Source organism: Passer domesticus, chromosome 1 (assembly GCF_036417665.1).
Source record: "Passer domesticus isolate bPasDom1 chromosome 1, bPasDom1.hap1, whole genome shotgun sequence".
Classification (NCBI taxonomy): domain Eukaryota; kingdom Metazoa; phylum Chordata; class Aves; order Passeriformes; family Passeridae; genus Passer; species Passer domesticus.
In genome coordinates, this window is record NC_087474.1 from 41451505 (window position 1) to 41466832 (window position 15328).

Consider the following 15328-nt stretch of genomic DNA (forward strand, 5'->3'; position numbering starts at 1 on the left):
GAATGGATCACCAAACCCAGGTTTCTATTATTCAGGTCAGACTCTGAGACAAAAGAACTGTGTGTTGGGTAACTATTTATTCTGCAGAGTTTATTTAGTTGTAGCACTTAGAGAGCTTAAGCACATTAAGACTTCTGTTGCCTTAGCTCTCTATAAAAATGTATAAGTGTTAAGTTCCTGCCCCAGAGGTCTTTTTGGGTACAGGTCACCATCTCCTTGCCTATGCAAGTTTCAAAAGCTTTCTACAACTCCACCTTGTGCGTTGCTTTTGGTTACCTAGGAAGGAAAAAAAAAGACTTGAAAAAGTTTAGGCAGCAATACAGCCTTAGATATTTAAGGACAATTTTACATGCTGTTGGAAGAGCAGGACTGCCCATAACACAGCAGGGATTGCTGGATATTTGTTGAAGAGAAATTCTGTGTTTGAATAGTTTGAAATAAATTGAATAACTAAGGAGGTCTGTTTCTGTGAAAGGGGGTGGGGGTTGTTATCAGCATCTTCTTGAGCTGGTGGATTTTTTCAAAAGGTAAGATTAATTTTTATATATAAAAGAGTAGTACATCTGCTAAGTAGATACAGATCTTGTGACTCTTGGTCCTTCCTATTGCTGACTGGAGAAATTCTATTAAATTAATCAGCCTGTCCTTTCCTCTTTGGGGAGATGGAAAGGTATGCTCATAACCCATTCTAGCTAACATTTGGTAACCAGTAGCAAGGTGAATTCCTAATGAAATGAAAGACAGATGGGCTTGGGTTGGTAGAAGTACTGTTGAGTAAACCCAGAATTTAACTGGTCTGCCAGTTGAGAAACTCTTAAGTGGCTAAATTAGACTGGCATGTGGCAAGAACACACCTTTCTTCTGCAGGTGGGACACACCCAGAGCTTCCCTTACTTGTTTTTAACATGGTGATGTTGAAATTACCAGACCAAATCATTAATTAGTTTATCCAGTAACTTCTTCTCTGGGAATGATCTGTCCTGTTGTTTCCATGAGAAGTATTTGAAAGTGTTTGGAGCAACAATTAATGGGAGCAGTTCCTTACTTGCTGTATCAATTAGTTTTAAACTTATCTCATCAATAGGGAGGATTTTCATATCTGCTTCACAAATGAGATTATTTTTAATGCCACTGTGAATCTTCCAGTTTGTTGCATAAGCATTTAATATAAGAGCATTTATAAGGGTCGTAGTGATTCTGAGCTGTATTTTCTTTTCTATTTTTTCACTGATCAGCAGAAATCATGAAAGGAGATTCAACCATTCACTAACACAGGACAAAACCCTCTTTTATTTTTAGTCAAATCCCTGCAGATTTCAGAAGAGAGAAAACTTATTTAAGGTGCTATTTATATATTCTTTTCCCAATGGTATTGGTGATTATTCCCATGTCACAGAAAGATGAAACAAAATCAAGAAGCAAGTTCAGCAGATGGCTATTTCAATGGGATATGTTTCTTTGATCAAAAGTTAATAGGAAGGCAAAATTCTAATATAATTACTTGAAAGTTAGTTATATGAGATTCATACTGAGTAATACAGAATAACATATATAACATATATCAATGCTAATTAGTGTTTAGTATATACTGCCTGCTGAAAACCTCCTTTTCTGGAGTGAAGTGTGAATTCCCTATAGCATTATGGTGGCAGTTCCCAAATCTCACAGTTACAAATGAGGAAGGCATTGGGAGGAGAATTTTCAAGGTAGCAAAAACCAACGCATGGAAACCAAAACCTAACAGCCTCCCATTAATATTGTGGATTATTTCCCTTTAAATACAAACTGTTAAAGTGTTCTTTATGAATGCATTTTTCTTTATTTTTTAGATAGATAAATAGATGCAGTATACTGGTACAGAGAGAGAGAATGAGAATCTGGGTGTGTGGATTCTATTCAGGTCCTTGGTAAATGCATTCTTACATTGACTTACTGTAAACCACAGCCTTTGCTGTATTTTCTTACACCACTAATAATTATTGTAATTTATTAGTAGGGGAAATCATGTTGCTATTATTTTAATATGTAAGAGATATTTGCTTTAGTTTATTGAAGAAATCTTTTGCTGTAGTTGTGAAAGGTTAATATTTTCGAAAAGCTTTTAACTAATAGCCATGGTTCCTGCAGTTCTGTTGGTCCTGTAATGGTGTGTCTTTACTTTCTGATTGTTTCCAGTGCCAAGAATGAAGCAGGAGCATGTGAGCACTGACATACTATCAAGCGCAAAGTGCAGAAAATGGATTTCTGCAGCTTGTTAATATTTTGCAATTATTTGTCCTGCCCTAGCTTGCATATTTGATTTGCCCTGAAGGATCTCTGGAAATGTGTGTTCACCTTCCATCTTATACCATCACAGAAATTTGCTGTGAATTAGCTAGGTGACTCACTGGATAATATTGACTCACTTTACTGATGCAAAATCATATGATGTTTTCAGCATTTATTTAGAGTCTTTTCACAGCACTTACTGGCATGTTTTTTTAAAATACGGTTGGTTTGACACATGTAACAACTTATTTTATAAAGGTCTTACTATAAAATTTACAAGACAACATATTTTCTCACAAATGGTAATGTTGTGCAGTGTTTCTATAGCAATCGGACAGTTTTGATGTGCTACAGCTAATATGTTGAAGAGAAATTACTTCAGATGTTTGTGTTGAATGCTAGATAATATATTTATTGTGATAGGTTGAAGTTGAGGAATAAGATTGTGATGGTAGTGGTGACCCAGGGTATCCAGTAAAAGCACTTTGCAATGTAGAAAAAACATTCCAAAGCCAAGGCTTGAGGTCTGATAGAATTAAATTAGTGTGGCAATTTAACATGAATCACAATAGTTAATCCCCCGGTGCATGCTGAAGCTGGCACCATTAGCTCTGATTTCCATTGAAGCAAAAGAAGGAGGTCAGTCTAGAACAGCAGCTGCACTGGAGCTGCTTGTATCTGTTCCACACATTCATTTCTAGGCTTCAGTTTATTGTCTGGCTTTATCCAGCCCATCAAAGCAGAGCCCCAAACAAGGGCTGTGCTGGCATGTAGTGTCCTTTCTTTGGTTCCCACTGCTCCTAAAAGACAGAGCAGAATAATGGAAGCGGGAGGAGGAGTGTGGCTCTCTTCCCACCAGGAAGCTGCCAGCCTCCAGGGCCAGTCTTCTTGGCAGCTTTTCTGCTAGCAAATCTGAACCTTACCCACCTGTGAATTTAGAGGCAGAAGGGAAAGATTTCTCATTTTGGAGGATTTGAAAGTGAAAATATAAGGGAAAGGGTACAGCTAGGACAGAACAACGGGGCATCCGCAAGGAATAAATAAGGAAAATAAGTAAAATGCTTTAATAAAGCAAAAATTCGTCAAGAAAATTAAAAAGCAGAAAAAATAAGGAGGAATGTTACCAAGGCATATGAAAATTGACCTACTCTGCATGGAAGGCCTGAATAGACACCAGTTTCACATTGACAAAGCAGAAGAATAAGTGCTGTATGCATATGCATGACCTTTTTTGTAATCATTCAGGTTTTGTTTAGAAGGTAAAAATTTTAATACTAATTTCTAAGCTTAAAAACCACAATGTTATTGAAGAAAGTCTTACAAATGTAGATGTATTTTATATAATACATGTACTCTACCTTTATGTATTGTATTGCCAAAATTTAAATTAACAGAAAGAAACTGGAATTATAGGGTTGGCAAGGCATGAAAATAATAAAATTAAATAGTCAGAAATCATTCATCCATGTTTTTAAACTTCATCCCAAATTCTTTTTCTGTAGTTTCTCAGTTACATAGCATAGGGTGTTCAAAGGCAGATCTCAGAAAGAGAATAAACACTAATACTCAACATATCTACAGGTTGTTTGTCTTTATATTACAGAGCTGCTTAAAATATCTTCTCTCTTCAGACTGAAAATAGTAGCTCTTATACAGCTTTAATTTGCTTTTTATTGCAAAAGAATTTCATAAAGCTTTGCAAAGAAATTGCTGATGGTATTGAGGCAGAAAGGCACAGAACTTTGTGAGGGTCTCTGATACAGTGGAGGTAGCTCTGAAAGGAGACTGTGGAGGCAGAGCACTTCATCACTTCAAAACAAAGATGGTGAGCAGCAAAGAGCTTTTCTTCCCACTAATGTGTTGGAAAAAGGCAAAATGTATTTTGTTCACTCCTCACACAGGAAGCATATAAAGTCTGGTTTCACTGAAGTAAAAGAGAACTTTGCCATTGCCTTCATGGAAACCAGACCTTTACCCTTTGCCAAGTTGTTCAAAATTGCAATAGCCTTAGCAGGGCAATTCATAAAGATTATAAATATGTAAATATTGCCATACCTATAATTTAGGACTGTGTCAGCTCTTACAACTTTATTCATTTTAAAGAAATGCAGCTATAAACTACCAAACCAACTTTTTACTCTCCTACCTGCTTATTAGACACTCTTTTGTAGTACAGTGAGAGTAATGCTCTGTGTCCAGTTGTGCCCCTTCAATGAAAATGTCACGTTCAGTAAGCTGTATCCTTTTTATATATTTGCATACTGGGGCCAAAACCTCTAAAGTGGCAACATGCAGATGTCTAGGATGGGGTGAAAAGCAGGAATAACATTTATCTCCCCATCCTCTGCCTGTGCTTTGTTCAAGAACTTCCTGAACCAGATCAAACCATAAATCCACTATAACTAATTTGTGTAACTGAGTCTATCTGATCAGACACATACTGACTTAAATATAGATTTAAGAGCAAATCAATAGCCTCTAATCAGTTGATACTTATATTTGGCCCAGGGTTTAAGGGAATGCAATTCATTTCTTTCTATGGGTGCATAGTCTTCCCAAGGAGCTGGGAATGTGGCAGGAGGGTATTTGCCTTTTCACAGGAATCTCTGGTGAAGGAAGAAATTCTGTCAGTGGTGCCACTGCTATTTTGTAAGTATTTAAAGACCTATTTGACACACTTTAACAGTCACAGAGTTCATTGCTTCAGAATATTTATAAAATTGCTGTAACTGGACATTGTTTACTGGCTCGGTGTTGATTATTTTTCACTAGACTGGAACCAGGCAATCGCAGAGCCCTCACAGGAAGTAGTAGAAAACTTGTCTTTGAAGAGAAAAGCAAGAATGAAAATGTTACTCAAAATTATATTGTAATAACATGTGCTTGGGTCAGGAGACATTCTGCAGGGGAGGAAAACAAAGATTGCCTAGCAGGTCCCTTCACTGCTGGCCTTGGACTCCTTGCCTAATAAACTTTTGAGTAGAATTGAGATTAGTTCTTTACCAAATAATCTAAACATTGACTAGTTTTTCCTACTTTACTGTATTGTTTTCTAATACTGTGGTAACAGTTACTTTAGAATTAAACTTACTTTTCATGCTGATACAACAGATAAATAAAGAGGCCAATTCCCTCTTAGAGACAGCTCCTCTTCACAGCAGTGGTTACTTTTGCTATGTGTCTGCCCAGCACTGAAGTCTGATTTTTTAACCTGTAGCTTTTACTTCAGATATACTATAAAATTTTCTACTTACATTTTTCAGACATTTGATTTTTCTGGCATTTCCTGATGTATTTGTGAGGCTGAAGTTTCTTGCCTGCCACAAAGAAATGAAAATTTTGTACTTGCAGCATTGTGGCTGCTGTGTGGTAGCAAGACAGAGGACAGCCATGCCCCTTGCAAATCTTTCTACTTGTTTATGTCAGATTTATGTCACAGATGGTAATTTCCAAAGATAATGCCTGAAGTTGGGTTCTTAGTTTCATATCTGGAGGCTGATCTAGATTACCCAGTGAATGTCCTGCATAGAGGAGTAAGCTTCTTATCTTGTTACTTGTTTTATTTGAAACCAAGTTGGGCTCTTTATGACTCCACAAATTAGGAAATGTGGAGAGAAATGTGAGCCCGGGGTAAAACTGAGACCAGCTGGGCTTGGGCTGGGGCAAGCCATGCCTTTGTGTCCACTGGCAGAGCAGAGGGTGGGTAAGACTTTAGTAGTGCTTAGATGTTGGGGCTTATGTGCCTGGGGTCCAGGGATAACTAACTTTGTGTCCAGAAAGTAGTGGAATATTTTTTTTTGTCTTCTGAGGGTTGAGCATAATTCATTTTGAGAGACTGTCTCTGTTTTTCACACAGTCTGTTCCCTGCTGTTGCATGGATTACAGGGAGACACGTTCATGCTCTTTGAGTTTTCCTTTGCTCATTTTGTGGCATTAAATAGTTTAAAGTGGTCTCTTGCCTTTTCTACAATGGATTTGCTAGAGGATGTTGGCAAGAGCTGTGGGCTTTGGCCTGTGCAACACCGGAATTGATGCTGTGTGGTCTCCCCTGGCTCTGTGACATGGGTTTATGCACTCGAGGGAGGCTTGTGTCTGTGACCCAGCAGGTTCCTTCCAGCTTTAAGCTGGAAAAAATGGAAGCACAGAGTTAGTCTGAAACACATCTTCTGCAGAAGCTGTAGTGAGCTGTGTATTTTTTCCATCACCCAAGCACGTGGCCACTCAAGCAGTGTGAGGAGGAAGGACTCTCACTGTCCCCCTGCAGTGCCTTCAAGCCCTTGACCCCCACTGCTGGTGTTGCTTCAGAGGCTGTTTGGCTGCTTTCAGCTGTGCCGCCTCAGTCATGAAGCACAGTGAGTGCAAGGCATGTGAGCTTCAGTGGTAAATTAGGGCAGATTGAGCAGCCTGCTTGTTAGCCAGGCTGTTACTGCAGTCACAGAACCACAGAATGGCTCAGTTGGAAGAAACCTCTGGAGATCAGCTAGTCCAACCTCCCAGCTCAGGCAGGAACCCCAGAGCATGCTGCTTAGGGCTCTGTCCAGATGGCATTTGAGTATCTCCAGGGAAGCAGATTACAGTTGCTGTAAAGCTAACACAGCTATGTCTGCAGTTAAGCTTCAGTGTCAGCCATACCCATATATTAGGAATTTGCGTCCAGAAGGCTCATTAAACTCTCCAGGTGCTGAGTATTTCTCTTCCAAAGGAGATGCGCCTGCTCAGGGACACCCTGCTTAGTGAATAAGCTTGTTAAACTTCAGAGAGGCAGAATAGTTTGGTTTACTCATTTTCTCTTGATGGTAGCTAGTAATAGCAAGCAGGTAATTAACATCCTCCAAAACCCCTGAGAAAAGGAATTGTATCCTTGCTCTCCTTGAAACCATTAAAGCATCGTTGATGTGCTGTTAACCTAGGGGCATCTGCACCCTGAAATCATAGTGATGTCTGCATGACCCAGGGCACACAACTAAAGAAATGAGTGCAGGACTGCACAGGCCATCCCTCCCCTTTGAGATGTCACCAAGGTCATGTCACATTGCACATTTTTGCATCGTTGCTTTCATAGCCAGTCAATAGTTTCTGGCTCCAAAATCTATTGACCAGCTGCTGATTGGGTGAGAGGTAATTGCATAAGCTGAAGGGGAGAGCATCTCTTGGGCTGGGCTGGCATCCTGGGAGGGTGGTTTTGGCACTCACTCCTCATCAGGCATTCAGATCTTGTTTAACGCTGTATTTATCTGTCACTTGGCAACTGTTTGGCCAGTTATGATAAAAAAAAAAGTTATGAAATATGAGCTACACGACAACAAAAACAATGTAAATATTTTGAGGGATGGAATGCATAAGCTATATTCTGAAGAAAATACTATTAGACTGTCTTGTATGACTTCCACTATTCTTCATTTTTGTACTGTCTACTGAACTAAAATAAGGTTCAGCAAAAGGTGACTAATACTGTAAGAATATTGTAACGAGTATTAATTAATACTTTGCAATTTAAATCAGAGACAATCTGAAGTAGATCAGGAAAAAATCCTGGGAAAAAAATGTACTACAAATGGGGTTGCTTTGACTGCTATTCCTCACAGTGCTATTAATCAGGTACAATACTCCAAGGCACAAATTATGTGATTCTGCAAGTTTTCCTGACTCTGCACTTACTAATTTTGCAAACCTATTGTTTCATTAACACTGGCTTTGTACTTGGTATTTTATCTTGAATTAGGCATACAAGAAATTGGAAAGAAGAAATTTTTTTTTCTCTTTCCTGTTACTTTCTGTTTCTTGTAGCAGATCCCACTCTGGGTCTGTGGAGTCCAGGCAAACTTCCTGTCACAATTCCTGTAGAAACAACTGTAAAAATCTAACAACCTGGGAGAGGTCTCAGAAGGTCAGTAGTTCTACTTCCTGCTCAGGATAGGATTGGCACCAAATTTAGACCCCAGAGCTGTGGGAGGGTGGGCTTTCCTGTCAGGTGCTTTGAGGACAGAGACTCCAAAATCTCCCTGGGCCCCTGCTGCAGTGCTTAGTTATCCTTGCAGTGAAATGTTTTCTCTTGGGGCTTTCTTGGCTTATTTTTTAATGACCACTTCTTTTTTTGTTCTCTGGTTGTGCACCCTGGCCAAGACCCTGATTCCATCTTCTTGGTGACCTCCTTGTAGATATTGGCAGGTGTTTCAGGGCATGTGCATCACCTTCCTGCCCATCTTGGAGTCCACAGTTAGGCTTGGCAGAGTTGATCAGTGTTCTTCTTATACTGGAGGGCCCAAAACTAGATACAATCTTTCAGGTGTAACCTAGAAGTAAGGAGATTAGTAAATATTCCTCAAAAATTAAAAAAAAATAAAATTGCTTACAGTCCTTGTAAGAGTGACATTTCAGGATTTGTTTCTTTGTTATTTTCCATTTAAAATTCTTCTTGCTTTATAAAAAGTCTGTATTTGACTGTTTAATGCTCGTGTGTGGCTTTCCTTTATTGAGAGTGGTTTCCACTGGGTTGCAGCATCACAGGGCCATTGCTCTTGGCTCTGGGAAATGAGGAAGTTGTGAAATTGTTCCTACAAGTCTTTTATCATACTACTGAAGTAGGGGAGAAACTGTATCCTGGAAATCAATAGCTTTCAAGAAGAATGAGGGGTTGTGCAGGATGACTCAACTGAAAATAAGCATTCAGTGTTACATCGTGGCTGTGTGGTCCTGGGATTTATAAACAGGAGTGTACTAGTACAGGGACTGGTTATTACTGCTGTCAAGAAGCATCTGTTACCATCTCCAGCTAAGGAAACAAACATGTTGCTGGAAGAGCGGTCAGAAATGCAGCTTAAAAATAACCCCAAGCCCAGAGTCCTGAAGCGCCGTTCCCTGCAGAGTGTTCAGTGCCATAGACAAAAACCTTGAGGGAAGATTTGTGATTCTAGGTATGAAGTTACCATAACCTTACACCATTATAATCAGTGACAAAAAATTTACATTAAATAAGCTTTTAAACCTTTACACAGAATAAAATACTACATGTGGAAGAGGCTTTACTGAGTTTTGAAGTGGGTGTTAATTTGCCTCTTCTATAACTGGTTGCTACTTACAGATTAAGCTGATAGAGTTCTTGAGACAGCTCAAGAGCCAAGAAACTGCTATTGTTGTGATTGGACACCATTACAAAAGAAGAATTTAATATATACCTGTCATGTTTTCATATTGCTAGAAAGGGGGAAAGATACCATGTACCACTGCTCTTTCTAACTGCTTATGAGCTGTTCCACATGGTGTATACAGGAAAACCAGAAGATAAGGATGCTGATAAAAAACATCTGCTTTCATGTATTCTTATATTTAGTATGAACTATTTACATGTCTGTTCTTCATATGTATGAACTTATGTGTAGATTGAGTATACCTGTGGAAAAGCACCAGTCCAGTGAGTCAATAGATCCTGGCTTCTTTGGTTTTCACTTTTATATGCTTTCTGGTTTTTTAAATTGTTTTCCTCAGGTTGTGGTTGAATTGTCAGTTGGCATTAACACACACAGTGGTAAAATTAAGAGTTGTTAGAGGCTGGCTTACCAGGTCCGGGCATAACTGGAAAATAACAGTGTTGTAAGCATCTGACACAGAGCTCAGCAAGGGCAGTAAATCAACATTAAACCAGCAAAGGCTGTTAGTGCCTGTTAATGTTGGCTGTCCCACAGAAACCATAAAGGAAAGGTGAGAGTGTTTGATTAGGTTATGAGTGTGTGTGAAACCAGCACTGGGGCAGCAGGAGTGGTGAGTTCCCTCTGTTATCCTCTGGTGCAGAGGGAAGGTCACAGATGGATTGGCAAGCTGGGGGTGTGAGGGCAGCTCCTGCCGAGCAGCCCTGCTGGGCAGAGCGAGGGGAGAGCAGCTCTCAGCCCTGGGCAGGGCTTGGAAGGCAGGGTGGGCCAGGCTCCTCCTCGTGCCATGCAGAGACATCCTGCATTTCCAGTGAGCCCCACGCCATGCAGAGACATCCTGCATTTCCAGTGAGCCCCGTGCCATGCAGAGACATCCTGCATTTCCAGCAAACCCATGCCATGCAGAGACATCCTGCATTTCCAGTGAGCCCCACGCCATGCAGAGACATCCTGCATTTCCAGCAAACCCGTGCCATGCAGAGACATCCTGCATTTCCAGTGAGCCCTGTGCCATGCAGAGACATCCTGAATTTCCAGTGAGCCCCATGCCATGCAGAGACATCCTGCATTTCCAGCGAACGTGTGGCTTGAACCAAGCCCCGGCACTGCCCTGGTAAATCCAGCTCCTTGGGTTTTGCTGTAGTTGAGGTCTCTGGTGCTGCTGTGTATTGCTGTTATTTCATGGTTTTAGTGATTTCATTTTGTATTTTGGTATTGTTGGCAGCACTGAATCACATGTTTAGGCCTCCATAGCCCCTCTAACTGGAGAACTACCACAGCCATACCCTGTACACTGAAGTTGGTGTTTCTGGAGCCTGATTTCCATGCTCGGTATACAGCTCTGTTTGTGGTGTGGAAGTATCTGTCCTGTTTTAATAAAGTCCTTTCAGAAAATTTAATGTTGAAATATAGGAAAATCTAAGTAATTGCTAAAGCCTATTTGTAAACCACATTAAAGGGGTTTTGCTATTTCTCCTGGAAGTACTGTCTAATTATATTACATGTGATTTACAAGGAAATTTAAACTTAATAAAATGGAAATAGCAAATCTATTGAATTACAGCAGATAAATATTTAGAGCATTTCCTAACAGTAGAGTTTTAGGATAAACAACACTGTAGCCCACTAAAATTAATACCAGTTTAAACACGTTTCACTCATGTATTGCATGCATAGGCTGCTGTTGCTAAGGGTGCTGCATAAAACAGAGCATTAAGTATAAACCTTTCACTAGTAACTCTCTCAGCTGATAATAAATGAGGAATGGCTTCTTGAGCCAACTCATTTCTGAACTGTGCCTCTTACTAGTTCACAGAGGCTTTTAATACCCCACAAATGAGTGGGCTTTGTCATTATGTATCTAGTAGGTTTAACAAATAGATCAATTTTTAATACCTCTTTTCCATATTTTTAAAATACCTCTTAAAACTTACAAAGAAATGTCTTTTTGAGGGAAGAGCAATGAACCTGTTGGGGCTGTCAGGGGAAAAGTGATCTTAAAAGGTACCTCCCTTTCTCAGCAATAAATTTTAAAAATACACTCCCTTTCCCATATATTGTCTTAGAGAAATATTTTCCCATTGAGCAGGAACATTGACTTTCACAGTAAAAAAGAAAGAAAATTTAAAAATTTTTCAGCCTGAACTTGGCAAAGAATGTCTCTGTTTAAGGGTACCACCACATGTTGCTTGCCCAAGTGATAGCTCTTGGGGGAGCCTGCTGCTGCCAGGTACTGCCAAACACATTTTGGTATTAGAAACTATAAAGAAGAAATTAAATACACAGCTCTTGGGGTTCTCACGTGGCTTATGATTCATTTCCTGAAATATGTGTATGACTGCATTTGGACTGATTTGCCCAGCCCTTGTGTGCCATGGCAGCATGTGAAGCTATTTTAAGAGGTTTTTCTACTCTCTGGCCCACTCAAGAAGCTGGGATATTTGTTTGTTCACATCATGTATTTTAAATATGATAGCATAAGATTGCCAGCAGAAGACAATCCTAGTTTAAGATTAGCTCAGTTAAAATTAGGAGGGTCTTCAAAAATAAATAAGTGGTCCATCTTGTATTGTACAGAGTTTTTGGACAGATTACATTTAGTCATCATTAGCACTCGTGCTTGGTTTTTTTCCAGACTTTGGCAATCCCTGCAGAGATCAGAGAATAAAAATACCTTTCCAGTCTTCTGCAATCCTCATCAATCCCCATACAATTACACCAGCACTCAGAATTTACGAAAATCATTCTAAAATAAGAGAGTGTTTGTATTTGATGGATGAGGCACTGAATGAAGGTGCTGTCTTCTGTGTCTATGTTTTTGTGATAGGAGAAAAAGTCACTTTAATTAAAGATGCTGTAGTTTTATTCAGACATTTATTTCAATAAGTGAATTAGGATGTAGAAGAGGAATCTATCTGTATTCCAGCCTTTAGCTGTGGCTTTTTTCCCTGCACTGTTGCTATGGAGAAGCATATAAATATTTGTATCACAAACTAATTTTACTTCACTTATAGATGGCATGGAAATACAGATAAAAATGGTAAAGAAAAGTTCTTGTAGGTGTGTTTTAGCATGCAGAGTAGTGTTTTGGAATGGGTTCAGGCCCAGACTAGCAGCAGAGGTAGAAGGTGCTGTTTTGAAGCATCTGACATCTTTGTGTCCCATGTTGTGGGATAGAAACTGAATGATAGTGTACTCTTCGTTTGCAGCTTTGTCTTCTCCAATTTTGTTATAGCATTTTTAGGTACTTCACTTTCTAATAGCCCATATGTCAAGGGCCATTTTTATGAGATGAAATACAAATGTAAAAAGAAACAACTTCAGCTCAGTAGTACATGTCCATCCTCCACGGGGGGAATGACACAGAACCCACACAGCAGCTTAGGAATTGAAACCTGCATAAGTTGTTTCTTTATATGATCACTCACATTTTTTCATGTCCAGCCTTTTATTTTCCTTCTCTGCCAAATTGCCTCCAAGGAGGCAGTGATGCTGGGCATGAGTGAATTGCAGCAGTGCTGTGCATCTCCTTGCCTCTGCTCCTCCGCCTGTCCTTTGAGCTGGTCTCCCTCTCGTCTCCTTCCTGAGACTGTTGTCTCTGTCTTTCTTCTTTGGGGGACTTCAGTCACTCTGACTATTCTTGGTGTATCAGGGTGGTTCCAGCCTTCCAGACATTGCCAGGCCCTTGGCTGACAATCCCCAGGTGGTGTGTGAGAGATGCCTTCAGCACAGTTTAAACTCTTTCTTGTTGGCTCTGTAATTCTGCGTTATGAAACATTCTCTTTAGCAAGAAGCTTCACAGAGAGGCTCTGTTTTCTTTTACTCAGCAGATATTTTCATCACCTGGGATTGTTATCCTGGTTTCACATGGTGGCATGTCTCTGGTGACATCCTGGGTTAATGAAAACAAAACTGGTTATCAACAGGATTGGAAATAACATGTATCACCAGAGCAGTCTGCTACCTCCTTCTTATATCACAGGATGGTTTTATTTAATTCCAGAACAACAACAGAAATACTGAATAACAGTTAACAGATTGTTGCAATGGGAAGTGGGGGCAGCAGTTTGTCAGTTCATTGACCTTTTAAGATCAGCTTGAAAGCCTAAATATTTAGGGCTAAATGACTTTCACATAAGGCATTATTCATCACAAAAATAATTAATTAACATACAAACTGCATTGCCATTTGATGAGTGTTTTGGTGGACAAAAGTAATGTCTGTGTTAAAATCGTGTTTTTTGTAAAAATCAGGCATGACAGACTGGTGGTTTTTGTTTTAAATGCTCAAGCTCTTTTTTTGGTGTGGTTTTATTAGTCAGCTGGATTCTGGAGTGTCCTGTTGGGCTCTAGCTGGTTTGTTAATTCCTGCTGCTGCTGTACTCAGCTTCTCTCTCCGTTCCTCTCTCCTGGCAGCAAATGCAGCTGGCGGCGGAGTCGCTGAAGGAGTAAACACGGAGGAATGAGGATGACTAAGGCGGTCACAAGCGAGGCGGAGCCAGCGTTTGCGGTCATGGGTGGCGCTCGGGGTGCACCCTCCACCATCGACTGAGTAGGTGGCACCTGCTTACATGAAACTTGGTAAATCATCTTTGCCTGACACTGTAAAAACTGTATTTTCCCCTGCTGTCTTTGTTTCTCGTACGCAATTGCTTGTGAAGGTAACACCAAATAAAGCACTCCAGCTTATGCCAGGTCTGGATAAAATCTGCCAGACTCCCTGTGCTTTGAGTGATTGAAAACAGATCCTGTGAGGAAGCATCCAGAAGCTCACTAGAATTTTCAGCTGCAACTTTCTAAAGGGGAAAAAAAAGCAGACTATTATTTAATTTACTCTCCCTTTATGGTTCTTGCCCCTTTTGTTCCTTCATTACAATAGTTAATCAATCCTCTATTATTTCAATATTTGCTTATTAGCTACTGCTTGTCCACAGCAAATTAATTTAAGTATGTTATACATTTCATAGGGAACAACAATGTATTTCATAATGTGATCTGAGAAATGGTTGAACATAAATGTTTATAGAGTATGTATTATATACTCCTGTTTGCTAGGTCTCTAAATAGGTCCTAGCTAAAATCTTTCAAAAGCTAGGTAAAAAACAAAAATAGTAGGGAACAGATTGCTGAAGCATATTTATTTTCTAACTTATATTGGATTTTGGTATCACTCCCCTGGATTGTGAACTGCAGTATTGTATGAATGGATGTTCTGGTTAAATGAACTAACAGTAAATACTTCAATTAAAGTTGATACTTGATACACCAGTACTTGTGTTTGTAGTGAATATCTGATTTGGTTTTCCTTGCATTTCACAAAAAGGTAGCTGTCCTAATGTTTCATTGTTTCCTGACAGTAACAGGACAAAATCTACAGTGTTTGCTCCTGTGTCCTTGAGACAGTTTATTTTTGGCTGCTGTGATGTTCAGTTTCAGTAGCTGTAGCTGTATGTGGTACTTGCTGGAATTTTGTTCACAAAAGTCTGCTGCTGCCATAATTAAGGTGTTTGCCTACTTTGCACATTTCAGATTTCTGCCACTGGGCTTCCACAGCAGAGTAATATAACTAAGCCAAAATAATATGTTTTGTCTGGAGCTAAAAAATAGGATTTCTCAGGCTCTGCAGGTGTGACCCAGTAAGAAATGACTGTTCTCCTGGGAAAGGAGCAAACCTGTGCTATGGCTACTCTGTTCCTGCTTCTCCCACTGTTCGTTCCCCACGCTGCTGCTGTTTCAGGGGTATCTCATGGGCTGCTGCTTTCACAGCCTGTTCCTGAAGCAGTGGCAGGGCTGTGGCTGCACGTGCTCTGCCCTGAGGATCTCTGAGGGAAGCATGTTACCCTTCCTGTAGTGCTGTAGAGATCCCAAAACCAAATGTTTTTTTTAGAAGGGGACCAGTGTTCTCCATGAAAACT

General features: G+C 39.9%; 1 protein-coding gene and 1 long non-coding RNA gene across 5 annotated transcripts in view; one reads left to right on the top strand and one right to left on the bottom strand.

The window, feature by feature from the left end:
* The window catches only part of ANO10 (anoctamin 10), a 120959-nt gene extending 106278 nt beyond the window's left edge, over nucleotides 1-14681 (top strand). For both annotated transcript variants that reach the window (XM_064415767.1, XM_064415763.1), the window contains exon 13: nucleotides 13830-14681. In XM_064415767.1, coding sequence (XP_064271837.1) covers nucleotides 13830-13865 — 36 coding nt within the window. In that variant the 3' untranslated portion in view covers nucleotides 13866-14681. The remainder of the gene's footprint in view (nucleotides 1-13829) is intronic.
* On the bottom strand, nucleotides 142-6475 carry LOC135287841 (uncharacterized). 3 transcript variants are annotated; one of them, XR_010351329.1, is made up of 3 exons: nucleotides 6034-6475; nucleotides 5523-5585; nucleotides 142-276 (listed from the first exon to the last, which is right to left on the bottom strand). It is a non-coding gene; the product is annotated as an uncharacterized LOC135287841 (long non-coding RNA). The 3 variants fall into 3 exon arrangements; XR_010351331.1 differs by lacking the exon at nucleotides 142-276 and adding an exon at nucleotides 4021-4120; XR_010351325.1 differs by lacking the exon at nucleotides 142-276 and adding an exon at nucleotides 4963-5091.
* Nucleotides 14682-15328: the final 647 nt, after the last annotated feature.